This window comes from Phyllostomus hastatus, unplaced genomic scaffold, assembly GCF_019186645.2.
Source record: "Phyllostomus hastatus isolate PE091 unplaced genomic scaffold, TTU_PhHast_1.1 phas_scaffold_46, whole genome shotgun sequence".
Lineage (NCBI taxonomy): Eukaryota > Metazoa > Chordata > Mammalia > Chiroptera > Phyllostomidae > Phyllostomus > Phyllostomus hastatus.
The window spans coordinates 45,432,335-45,445,609 of record NW_025334032.1 but is presented as its reverse complement, the minus strand read 5'-3'; the positions used below and the strand labels follow the sequence as shown (position 1 = coordinate 45,445,609).

The 13,275-nt window shown below is 58.2% G+C and overlaps 1 protein-coding gene across 1 annotated transcript; it reads right to left on the bottom strand.

Annotated features, from left to right (window-relative positions):
- Positions 1-9,686: 9,686 nt before the first annotated feature.
- On the bottom strand, positions 9,687-12,558 carry LOC123807453 (extensin-like). Its single transcript, XM_045821270.1, has 3 exons — positions 12,502-12,558; positions 11,066-11,118; positions 9,687-10,173 (listed from the first exon to the last, which is right to left on the bottom strand). Exons 1-3 carry the CDS (start codon positions 12,556-12,558, stop codon positions 9,687-9,689), a joined length of 597 nt encoding a protein of 198 aa, XP_045677226.1.
- Positions 12,559-13,275: the final 717 nt, after the last annotated feature.

The window sequence follows — 13,275 nt, the reverse complement described above, 5'->3', positions numbered from 1 at the left end:
GGCCTTCGCTCGGACGTTGTTCAGGTGAGCAACACGCAGCCCTCGTACCAGACCGGGGGGGGGGGGGCTCCCTGCCACCTCTTCCCGTGGGCTGTCCTCACCGGGGAGGGGAGACAGGAGCCGGCGCAGCAGGAGGACGGGAAGGAAGGGGGGGGGAGAAGACTTGATCCTGAGCACCCCCAGGGCTTACGGAAGCTGCCAGCTCCCTCGCAGGTGGGGGGGCTGGGGGCCGGAGAGGGAGGCCAGGATGCACAGGGCGGCCTGTCTCAAGGGGACACTTTTCCCCCTGTCCTCCCGTGAGAGGGACCCTAGCTGGGACGCTGGTGTGTGGGTGAGGGGTGGGGCGCCCCGTTGTCCACTGGCCTCCAGCCGGGCTCTCTGCACCGGGCGCCCGGGGACGGGACGCGGGCGGGGACCCCTGTGCGTGTCCTGGACCTGGAGTGTGAGGGGTGGGGAGTGGGCGTCTCCGTCCTGAACTCAGGATCCAGGATCCACACCGTCGCTCCAGGCGCCCCCAGCCCAGGAGGAGGACCCCAGCACGGCCGGGGGGGGGGTCGTTGAATAGCAGCGGGGGGAGTGGTGGGGGTGGTGAGGACATGGGAACCACCTGAGCCAGGCCCCCCTTGCCCTGGCCCGGGAAGTCGCCGCTCCTCACCTGCAAGCCCCGTGGTCCCAGTGAGGAAGCAGGAGGTCTGGGGTCGGAGGGGGGCCGAGCTCAGGAGTGGTGGGACGGGACCCACGGTCACCGGCCTCTAGACCCAAGTGCAAGGCCAGAGACTCCGCCCCTGGTGTCCCGGGGCCTGGCAGGGTGCCCATCACTCCTAACCCACATCTGAAGTCCCGCTGGTTTCACTGACACCAAAAACATCCCCGAAAGCTCAGCCACACTCTGGCCTCCGGTGTGAGTGCAGCAAGGGCAGGTTGGGGCTGAGGGACCGGCCGGCCTTTGAGGGGCTCACCGCCCTGAGTATCCTCCCCGGGGTAATCGGGGGTTCCACCGAGAGCCTTTCACAGGCCGATGAAACCCTGGGGGTGTGAACCTGTGCACTCAGGCCCCTCAGCAGCCCTGGGCATTTCTAGGTGCTTGACAAACTCCGCCGTTGCCAGAAATTCGGGACGGCCACCTGGCGTCCTTGCGGGAGCCCTGAGAACTGGCCTCCGCAGGGAGGGAGGGAGGGGGGACCCTGGAGCCCTGGGCCCCTCTGAGCGGCCCAGCCCATAATGCACTGCTCTACCCTGGTATATCCTTTAGGGACCCAGTGATTTTCAAGATCGCTAAATTACGTGCGTGGTTCTGGAATCCTCATCTCTTTTCCCCACGTTCCCCAAACCCCCTTCTCCGGGCCCTCGTGCGCGAAGACACACCCCACAGGCTGGCGGTGCTGCGTCTGTTCAGAGACACGCCTGGGACACCTGTCCCAGGATGCATGACCTCGGTCTCCCCCCGGAGTGGGGTCAGCGGGCCGCCCCGCATTTTGTGTGTATCTGACCGACGCCGTGGGCTGGGCACCGTGGGGTTCGGAGACCCTGTTCTGAACCGCGGGGGCCGGGAATAAATTGGAGACCGCGGATCACAGAAGCTTGTTACTTTGCGGGGTCTTGTCTTTGCTCCGGAAAGGCCTTTGTGGAAAGCCCATTCGGCCAGAGCACCGGGGGAGAACACCAGACCTCTGGCAGGGAGACGGGGGAAGAACCACGAATGGGAATGAGAGCGAGAGTGAGAGTGAGAGTGGGAGTGTGAGAGTGAGAGTGAGAGTGAGAATGGGAGTGAGAGTGAGAATGGGAGTGAGAGCGAGAGTGTTCTCAGCTGGGTTCCTGGCAGTCACGACTCCCCTGTTCAGGGAGCGGGAGTCGGCCGACGGCCCCGCTCCGACTCTGATGGTCTGTGCACTCGGAGCCTGAAAACACCCGCGCACCGTAAGGACACCGCCCCGAGGGGGGGAACCCCGAGGACGTCCTTTCCACTGGCCTGAGGACCAGGGCGCCTCCTGCGTTCTGTGGAATCCCTCAACTTGTTTGCAGTTGGCAGGGGCTCGCTGGTTAGCCTGGCGAAGGCCTCGGGTCCAAGAGCCAGATCGGGCCCCTCCGCAGCGCTTGCTGAGGGGTTCGTCTGCATTCCATCCCTACTGTGTGCAGAATTCTCCTTCTAGTCACAGAAAAGCTCCCCACCCCCGCCCCCACCCCCACGCAGCTTTGCTGAGGGTTCTGAGTGCGTTTGCCGTGGAGGCTGGGGTCTCAGGGGCCGAGAGCTGAGGGACCCGGACACGGGGCTGAGGCCACCCCATCGCACAGCAGGCCTGGGGGCAGCTGCTGGAGGAAATGGCAGTTTCAGGGCTGAACCTCCAGTGTCCTCGGGCCTCCAAAGGCCTGCTCCCGCCCGGCATCGGCGTCTTCTGATGGACAGCACCCCCCCACCCCGTGCATTTGGTGAACTGGGAGCGGAATGGGGGGTGCAGGGAGCGGCGGAAATGCAAACTCAGCCCGAGAGGCCTGACTGGCGTGATGGTGACCGAATGCACTTGCCAGCTTCGGCCTTTGGTGTCCCTCCCGGGACAGGCCACTCGGTTCCCGTCGGTGCAGTTAGGGTGCTGGCGCAGGTGGGGGTCTGCAGCGGCCTGCAGTGGGGCCGGGGGTCTTCCATGGTGGGGGTGAGTTTCTGGGGACTGTCTCCGTTTTCTCACCGGTCACCACCCCAAGAGCAGAAGAGCAGCGGTTTCGTCAGGGTTTTTTGTCCGGTGTCCTGTGCGCCCCTCGTGAGGGGTCGGCTTCGACCAACATCCCAGGCCGTCAGGACGCTCGGTGTCTGGTGACAGCCTCTTCGTTCTCCGCGCTGAGCTGCGGCCGTACGAGCACCTTGTCTCCCTCAGATTCCGCGCGTTAAGCAGACAGCGGAGCCGCCGCCTCCCACCTGGAGGAACAAAGTGGGAACCAGTTCTAGTTCTGTGGTCCCCCCCCACCCAGGAGCTGTGGCTTCTGGCTCCTGCCCTGGGGACACGTGTCAGGGTTTCTGGATGTGTAAGAGTGTGGGTGGCAGAGCCCAACTCAAATAAGCTTAAAAAAGAAAAGGAACGGAGAACCACAGAGAGGGAAGGACACACTGTTCCTCAGAACGGACCTGACCCCTCGGGCCTCCATCTTCATGCCCTCGTCGTCTCCGCCCCTCCTTCCGCGTGCCGGGTTCCGGCTCTCCGGCTTCCCCGGGCGGGAGGCACTGACCGCCCAGCCCCGGGACTTGTGAGCCCGGGAGGCTCTCGTCCCTGATTCTCCCTCCCTCCAAGTCCTTTGCGACGGCAAGAGATGCGCCCTGGTTGGCCTCGTTTCACAGGCGGTCAGTCCCAGCTCTGAGCAGTGGGGGGCGGGGGTGGGGGAGGTGGGTTGTGAGAACCACACGCAGGCTCGGGTGGGCATTTCCTCCCTGAGACGGGGCAGGGCGGGACGCTCAGAGGGGTGGTGGAGGTCACGCAACAGCTGTGTGTGCGGAACCTGGCCATCAGTTACGTGCAGTAAAGCTCAGGGTGCTTCATTTTGTCGCAAGTCACCAACAAAGTCCTTACTGAGGAGTGATATCTCCCCTGCTAACGATGCGCTGTGCCCTCCTCATGCAGAAGAACGTCTGTACGTCACACTCCTTCGCACACACTCGCGCGTGCCTCTGTGTGTGTGTGTGTGTGTGTGTGTGAGTGGCAGGTACCAGTCTCCTATCACGTTTGGAAGATTTAACTTTATTTAAATGTTCCGCTACCACAATATTTGGTGCCTCCTGGGCTAGACAGCATCCCATTTTCCTTTTAGATGTGACTTTTTTGTTCCATAATTTTTCGAAATACGGCCATGCTCATTAATGTGGACTCTGCTTTATTCTATGCTAACACTCCGGAAACCCACCCCCTGAAGAGGCCCCCAGGGCCAATCACAGCCGAGGCGAAGTTAAAGGTGCTCACCACCACTCCCCACCCCCCCGCCCCCCTCGTGAACCGGGATGAAGAGCAGAGATTTGCATGCGTAAATTACTTCTCTCTGCAGAGGGGCCAGCCGGCACGGAGGTGAGAGCATTCCACATTCACAGGGAAGGCATCAGACGTCTACCCGTCTCGCTGACAGAGGCCATGGCAGGGTGGCCTGTGCCGTGAAAGGATTTCCATTTTCATTGGATTTCGAGTGCCTGACAAATAGACAAACCATGGATTGAAATGAGCAAATGTCGCTATGCTGAGTGCAGTGCGCCCGTCAGAGAGAGACAAATGCCACACGGTTCCCCTTATATGTGCGATCTAATGAACAAACCGGTCTAACAAACCAAACAGCAGCAGAGGCCTGGCTGGAGAGACCTGGCTGGCAGCTGCCAGGCGGGAGGGGGTTGGGGGGGCCAGGTAGGAAGGGTGAGGGGCTGAGAAAAGAAAAAAACGTGTAGTCGTGGGTAACCACACGGTGCTTTTACCAGAGGGAAGGGGGTGGGGCGGGGGGGGGCGTGGTGCCCGGGCAGCTAAGTGGTGCCGGGAGGAAACTGGGCTTTGGGCGGTGAGCACACTGTGCAGGGTTACAGGCGGCGTGTTACAGGCTTGTGCGCCTGAAATCTGTACAGTTTTATTAACCAAAGTCACCCCAACAAGCTCACTCAGTTTTCATAAAGATGTACTTGGAAAATTGAGCTGCATTATTTCTTTTCTACCAGTATTAAATTCAGAAAAAAAATCATAGACAAATGGAATGACAGTTTATCTTCTAATATCTAGTTTGGAATTTTACATATGGTTACAACTATTGTTAAATTATCCATAGCTAATTGGTCTTAAACTGAAATGGACAATTAAGCTTGTTCTGGACGATTAACTAGTTTATATTTTAGGTATTTGCCTAATTAGACATTTCCAAAACTATTCATTTGCATTGGTTAATGTTTCTATGGCATTCTATTGTGAAATTTTAAGCTATCATTTTCTTTGATGTTTATCCTTTTGAAGTTATCTCCATAAGGACGTGGATATTATAAAACATAATCCACTATAATTATAATCATTGCTGTGGACTTATTTTCTCACCCTGTAAAGAAAATTATGATACAATACAGAAATAGGAATTTCAACTTCTTGCAGTACATGGAAAGCTCTGATCAGTAGACACACCCCCACACATATATTTTTAAAGGGAAGATTGTAATTTTACTTGTCACATAGAAATAGTAATATGCACTTTAAACTAATCTAAGCTTTACAACTTTACTTATAGTAAAATTCAAAAGAAAAATAACCATTGGAGTCTGGGTCATTTTCTTCTCAGAATGTTTATATTCCCGAAGTTTAGCAAAAGTGTGCAAAAACATATCACAGCATCGTGGCGATACGGTGTGATAAGCATGGGACAGGAAGCATTTGTCTCCGTAAGTTTTTCATAGTGTTTAACGTTACTAACTTTATTTTTTTAGCGAGTAGGCATGTCACGGATGAAGTTTTGGGGGGTGGCCTCTGTGCCCCTCTTCGGCATTCTGCGTGGCCGGATCTTCTTTGTTGCATCTTCAAGATCATTTCGCGAAGGCGCGGGTTTTGTTCGTCGTGCTTAGGGCCCCGGGCGGTGAGATGCGAGCCTCAGGGAAGGGCCGCTCGGCTCGGCAGAGACGGCTGCGGCCCGGAGCCGCCAGCAGGGGCCCTGCCGCGGGAAGCGTCACCTGCAACTCCGCGCCGTGCAACAGCGTCCGCGGGGAGCGCAGCGCGCTGCCGGACCGCAGGAAAGCAGCAACTGTTGCCAACAGAGACGTGGCCGCCGAGCAAGACCAGTGCGGGCTCTCCGGCCACGGAAGGAGCGATTCCGGGGGGGACCTCGGGCACCGGGAAGACGCGTGAGCACGCGAAAGACCTGGCACCAGGTCCCCGTGCAGGAGGACACGCTGCAGAAGCTCTCCTTCCGAGGCTTGCGGTGACAACTGCGGACGGAGACAGGAGGGCGCCGCCGCCACCTGCCGCGCAGACGGCGGTGTTTGGACGTGGGGAAGACGGTGCAGCCCGGGACGCCCACCGGTGCGCGAGGCGAGCGCGGCCTGAGACTGGGCCGGAGGCTGGACTCGGGATGTGACCGGATGTGCGGGCTGGCCCGCGGGAGGGTCGGCAAACCCAGCGTTTGCTGGCAGAACCGGCTCCTGCGCTGACGCAGAACCGGAACCAGGTGAGAGCAACGGCCCTTCTTCCAGGAGGCCCCTGCTGGGCCCGGGACTGCGCCTTCGCCTTCGAGGGAGCCGCTTTCAAACCCGAACGATTCCTTCCAGAAGCATGCGCGGTGGCAGCCCCTAAAAGTGCCTGTCCTGAACAAATGTGTCATCTCAGCGCGGACAGCTCGGCAAGACCGTGTTTGGGAGTTTTGGGGGATGAGCGGCCGCAGCCCTGCGGACCCGCACAGCTCTGCCCCCGGCCCAGACGGTCCGTGAGCGAGGGGGGCAGAGGAGGACTCCCACCGCCGGGGCTACGTATCTCGGAGTCCGGGAACAGCTGAAGCTCCGCCTCAGGCCAGACGGGGACGTGGAGAGGCTCCGGCCGGCCCCTGGAGAGACTCCTTAGCCAGGCCATCTCCGCGCACCTGAGGACGCAAGTTCAATCAGAAGCAAACCCGCAAAAACAAAGAAAACCGACGTCGAAGCTATAACCCAGCAGGCACACTGGGTTTCAGGGCACCCTGTGGGGTGCGCGGGGCCTCCCCGCTTCCCCTTTGTCTAGCTCCGCAATGCCCAGGCCACGCAGGGGCCGCGCCAGGGCGCCCAGCCGGCTTCAGCTCCGCAGGGCGTCAGTAAGTGGGGTGACGTCCATCAGATGCCTCTCAGCCTGCGCCCGACCCGCCTGCAGAGCGTCCCGCCTCGGAGGTGAGCCGCGGCGGGCCTGTGCTGTAGCAAACCGTCCCTTTGCTCTGGGCGTGTGATACATGAAAGTTCACCTTGCTAATTAAAACTAAACCACCGGTTCATTCAAGATTCCTTTTTTCTGCATGTCCCCAGCGCCCTTGGAAATACTCTTCACCTGATGGTTGGTTTCTACATATTCTGTGTGGAAAAAAATATCTACATATCTTTTAGAATCCAAAAAGTACATATATTAGCAAGAACTTTCCAGTGGGTGAAACAACTTGGATGCCTGTCTTTGTGGCTCTGGGCGCACAGAGTTCAAAGTCAAACCAGCAATACTGTTATAAATCACAGTAAAAGTCACCAGAGTGAGAGGCTGGTAATGGGGGGGGGGGGGATAAACGTGAACTTGCTCCCTGAACATTTCTACTTTAGGTTTCTCTAGCTGTGTATTTCTCAAGGGCAGTTTTTGGTTGTTCCATGACAATATTAGTGCTGGGTTTGTGTGAGTGATGTGTTTTGTGAATCAGATCCCGCCCGGAGCTGCATCATGAAGCAAGTAGGGTGTTTATCTGGGAACTTTCTGCCCCGCCGGGCTCACCTGCAGGGAGCCACCACCACCTGGCCAACCACCGGAGCGAGGGCACGAGCATTGATCAAGTGCTTGATGAGTGAGAAGCAAAATTTATTAAAGGTAAGAACTTCAGCTCCGTGAAAGGCGTGGTTAGAGGAATCCAAAGAGAATCCATGTCCTGGGAGGAAATACTTGCAAACTGCTTATCGGACAGAAGATGTCTAACCCAATAGACAAAGAAGTTTTGAGATTCACCCGTAAGAAAACAATCAATCCATTAGAAAGTGGGCAGAAGCCCGGAAAGACACCTCCTCAAAACAGACATCTAAGTGACAACTAAGCACGCAAAAGGATGGTGGAAGTTTTTTCAAATGAAGGAACTGCAAATGGAATGAACCGTGAGCTATCACTACACACTTACTAAAAAGGGCTACAGTGCAAAGCGTGGGAAATACCACCATCCTGGCAACGGTATGGAGCAAACTCTCGTTCACTGCTGGCGGGAGTGCCAAGTTGTACGGCCACGCAGGAAGACAGATGTTCAGCTTTACAAATATAATCACTTTCACTGTGCGTAGCCACGGGCCCCGGCATGCCCCGAACTTCTGCTCACACACACAGTTGCACACTCGTATTCACATCAGCTTCACTCACCCTCGCCACACGGACAGCCAGGCGATGCCCTTCCATGTGTGAACAGCGAACAGTCTACAGTGCATTTGCACACGAGTGTATTCCCAGCGATAGTCAGAAAGGAGCTGCCAGGCCGTCAGGGGACATGGAGAGACCTTCTGTGCTTGTTGCTGAGTAAAACGACCCAGCCTGAAAATGTACATTCTGTATGATTCCGACTACATGGCCTTCTGGGAGCGGAAAACTGTAGAGATAATGAGATCATCCGTGGTGGCCTGGGGCTTGGGAAGCAGGTCAGACAACAAATAATTGAAAGACGGGGTTTTAAGGGCTGGGAGTCTTTCTGCACGATTCCGTAAAGGTGGATAAGGATATTACGTGTTTCTCAAAACCCAGCCCAAAGAGCGAAGCTTATTGCATGTAACTTATAATCATCCAGAAGGCTGCCCTGGCTGGTGTGGCTCGGTGGGTTGAGCACCAGCCTTGGAGGCAAGGGGTCGCTGGTTCCATTCCCAGTCAGGGCACAGGCCCAGCGTGCTGCAGGCCAGGTCCCCAGTAGGGGACGCATGGGAGGCAACCACACACTGATGTTTCTCTCCCTCTCTTCCTCCCTCCCTCCCTTCCTCTCTGAAAATAAATAAGTAAAATATTTGAAGGGCATCCAGAAGGCCAAGGAGTCCCTGGAAGGAACGCAGGCTTTAATACCAGAATCGAACTGTTTCAAGTACAAGATCCAGCCTCGCTGCGGAAGGAGGGGGAAGGAGGGGGAAGGTGCTGACCCTGGCGGTCGTGGAGTGAGCGAAACCTGACAGATTAAGGGCGGGAGGGACAGCTGCACCCGAGTTGATAACGCCGTGAACAAAGGCCGCACAGGTTAACCGTTCGGCCGGTGCTCCCCAGGCGTCCTGGGATGGAGCAGTTACGCGAGTGGACAGCAGATGGCTGAAGGCTTCTCACTGTGGCAGAAGGCATTTACCGGCAAGCCAGGCGAACAGTCCGGGGTGACCCCCGTGCATGGTCAGGAGCTGGAGCTGGACATGTCGCCATGGCCCCGTGTTGGGGATGCGCGTGGTTATAGATGTAGGTAAGTATTCCTGGGCGTGTGCCTGTGCACGAGTCAGCACCTACACTTTTCCTTCTGAGGGAGCTTACAAGAACAGATGCCCTTTCGCACTTAAACACTCGGGGCCCAGTCTGGGTCTCCGCCAGCATTTTCCAGACCCTTGGCCACGTGGCCGAGTTGGTGACAGGGCCCGGGGTGATGGGGTCTGGAGCCACGAGTAGTGCCAGAGCCCAGGGCGGTGGCCCCCGAATGGAGAGGAACGAGCGGAGAAGACGCGGTGGGAGTGTGTGCGAGCGGCAAGCGAGAGAGCCTCCCCTGGCCCAGCCTGGAGCGACTCCAGCGGCAGAATGAGGCAGCGCTGGGCGAGAACAGAGCGTGAGCCTCCGTGCGCCTAGGCGCGTGTGCACGTGCCAACGGGAGCATCTCCTGTAACCTAGGGGGCAGCCGCCCTCAGGAGGAGGGCAGCCTACCACCCCCCGGCGGTGTGTGCGGTGCACCGGGACTCCCTTCCACGGAGAGCAGCGTGGGGAAGGCTGGGGAAACGCTCACGCGGTGGAGAGACCCAGAAACACCGCCTCGGCAGGTGGTCAAGGTCAACCTCTCCGAGGCTGGGAGTTGGGTTGGTACAGAGGGATGTACGATACTGGCTCCGACCACTGGGGGGCAGCAGGGAGCGGCGGTGGGCGGAGTTTGCCGCAGCGACCCGGGGCGGCCTGGGACGGGGTTGGCTGAGAAGCCGAGGCCCGCAGAGCCAATGGGAACAGGGAGAGGGCGGGCTCGCGGCTCGCGGGCCGCGGGCTCCGGGTGGTCTCTCTCCGGCCCCCGGGACCTCCCTGGCACCCCGGCTCTTCCTCCTCGAGGACGCCCGGAGGGTCGTGCTGCAGCGGCGTCGTCCAGTGGACGGTATTTTGGATGCGAGGGAGCTCCAGGTGCAGCCTGGGGTCGGGCTGGGCTGGCCGAGGGGTGGCAGGGCTATCTTTGGGGGTCCTAGAGGGAACAGGCTCGGAGGCAGGAGCCTGCCCGTCGTCCAAAATTGCGTCGTTTTGCAGACTGTGCTGTTTGAGCGTGTGCACACTAGCCCTGCAGGAGCGGGATAGCTGACGGCTCACGCGAACCGCTAGGGGCACTCAGGTGTCAGAGTTTAGCCTTAATTGGTAGGCTGAGGCGGTTCGAGCCAGACTCCACGGGCCGAAGGGACTGCCCGGGGGTAAAGACCCCTCTCCCTCAGCAGCAGAGCGTGGCCTCTGCAGTTCTGCCCAGGAGGGGCGGCGGGCAGCAGGGCCCCAGGTGCTGCGCGCGCGGTGACAGTGTGGTGTAGGGCACCGTGAAAACGGCCCTTTTCCTCTGCCACCGGTGCACCCCAGGCCCACAGCCCCAGGGCTGTCGTGAGACGGCGTCGGGTTCCCGCAGCGTCGGGCCGAGCGGAGCTCGCGGACAAGGAGGGAAACCCGAGTGGCCGTCTAGGCAGTGCAGCAGGATGTCCCCTCCCGGGTGGGACCCCGCTGCCGAAAACGGACGGGAACTGAAACGCAGGAACTCGCAGTAAGTCGTAAGCTTCCGATAAGGGGTTTATCGGCGACGGCTCTTTGGTTGTAACAATGGCCCCCTAACCTGGGGGTCCAGCAGGGGCGACACTGGGTGTCAGGGTTAGAAAACTGGGGACTATCAGTTCATTTGCTTTGCAAATATAAAACTGTTCTAAAATGCTTATTTTTCAAAGTAAGAATTTTTAAAGCAAAACATGCTATAGAAAAAGACCAGCCAGGTATTCAGAAGCCAAATCACGTGATCTACAAACGCAGAGCAGAGTCAATCTGCTTAAAAAGACCGAAAGGAAGAAAGGCAGGTAGAGCGAGAAGGCGAGGGCCGAGAAACGTCTGAGGCTGATGTAAAACCTGACGCCGCAGGTCTAAGGAGTGTTAGAGTTGTTCACGAACTTGGACAAGGTGACCCTACGTTGACCCGCCCTCACGGCGGCACCTTCACAGCCGCCTGGAGGCTGGTGTCGGGCCCATCACCGGGCACCTGGTGGGGGCGAAAAGCGGCCACGCACCAAACTGACCAGCTCAGCAGGGCCTGTGTGGCGGCCTTGCAGACGCAGGGACCGAACGTAATCACGCAGGAGGGTCTGAAGCTAAAAACTTTCTGACCGAAAGCGGGTCGTGGCCGGTAGTCTTGTCCTAGGCTGGTATCTTTCCCTAACAAAGGTCAGCCTTGACCTTCAGGTGGACCTTCAGGGAGCCTGTCTGTTGTGGTTTTGCACCTGCGATACCACACCCCTGGGATGCCAGATTTCCTTTTTCGCGACCCCTCAAAGCACGGGCACCGCACCGGTGGAGGGCGGGGACCACCACTCCCCTCATTGTTACTGTTGCCGTGGTCACTGTGGGCTGTCACTACCCTGCACCCACCGCTCGAAAGATGTGTCTGTCATTTTACCTCCTATCCAATCCCACAGAGGTCTCCCCACTTTGCTTCCTCCCGCCTCCCTGACCCACCCCCAGTGGGCTTCACGGAACCCCTCGTGCCTCCGCTTCTGACTGCCGTGTGTTCTGGAGCAAAACTGCCCTTCTCCGCGGCATTCTCTCAGCTCGTTGAGGTCCTGCTTCCTGGCAACTGTCGCCAGTTTGGCTCCAATAAAGTAACAAACGCTTCAGATTCCCAGATGCAAACAGACTGAATGTGCGATGAGGGCCGTTGAGCTGTGCCACGCAAGTGTTGATCCAGAGGGGCGGGGGGGGGGGCTGTCCTGAGAGCACGCCAAATTGATACTAATTTGAAAATTTGCTACAGGAGACAAAACAAACAACCAAACGCAGTATATTCCGCTGAGGTTAGGGAAGATGCTTGTGTCTCAGTCTGCCTGGGTTTACTGGGACTGTTCTGCGGCCTGGCCAGGCATCCCTCCTGGTGGGCGCTCCGCCGTGTGCCCTGGAGAGGCTTGTGTCTGTGTGTCCGTGCGTCCGTGCGTCCCTGGGCAGGGTCCCCAGCGTGGCCTTAGGCGGGCTTGTTCTCCAGTGCTGTCTTCCCGCTTCTTGGCTGGCCTTCGGCCTTCTGCTGCTGCTGCTGCTGAACGTTGACGCAGGGCACCGACTTTGGAACTGCTGCTGTGAAACTGTCTGTTTTCCTCTCGCTCCTGCCGGTTTGACCTTCAGTGCTGTGAGGGTCTCTTGACTGGTGTGTGTGTGTGTGTGTGTGTGTGTGTAAGTGTTGTATCTCCCCGAAGGTCTGAGTCTTGAATCGGCACACAGCACCAGGTTCTCAGGGACGTCGGCGAGAGCCCGCAGAAATGGGGAGGATGCCTTCACAGTGTGAAGGCAGACCCATGGCTGACGAGAGTCAGCCACAGAGCTGCAGTCAGTGAGTCTGGTGACGCGGCAGGGACAGTCTGGGACAGTGAGCTCTCACAGTGGGACCCTGAATGCTCATGCTGGGGGTGCACGGGGCGGGGGTGCACACTCCCATCGAGCGAGTGAGCCCCGAGGGAAGAGGACGGGGCTGGGGGAGCCTGGGAACCAATCAGAGAACCGGGGGAGGTGGGCCTCAGCCACGGCCCGGAGACCCAGGGGCCGCCCGAGCAGTGCAGCTGGCCGAGAGGGGCAGCAGCCCACACGGGACCAGGTCCGAAGTCTCTGGGTGACGTTTATCGTCCAAAAGGAAGCTGCCGGAATGCCAGGGCGAGAGGAAATCACCCATCACCGCGCTGCGTGAACAGGGCGCCAAGTCTGTCCGGGGTGGAGGGGAGACGGTCGGAAAACGGAAGGCGGCCCGGTGATGTGCACGGCTGGGCGGTGAATTGTCGTTGTGTTGCCACAAGGACACAGTCAGGGTTGGTCGAAGTGAAGTTACAGGAAGGAGAGGGAGCCCTGGCTGGTGTGGCTCAGTGGACTGAGCATCCGCCTGCGAACCAAAGGGTCGCCAGTTCGATTCCCAGGCAGGGCACATGCTTGGGTTGTGGGCCAGGTCCCCAGTAGGGGTCAAGCACACATTGATGTTTCTCTCCCTCTCTTTCTCCCTCCCTTCCCCTCTCCCTAAAAGTAAATAAATAAAATCTTTTTTAAAATGAAAGGAAACAGAAGAAGAAGAAGAAAGGGAATGCATTGTGGGGGAGGGTAGGATAAGGTAGGGGAGAGGAAAGGAGGGAGGGAGGTACCAACCATCTTCTATAATAAAAATAAATGT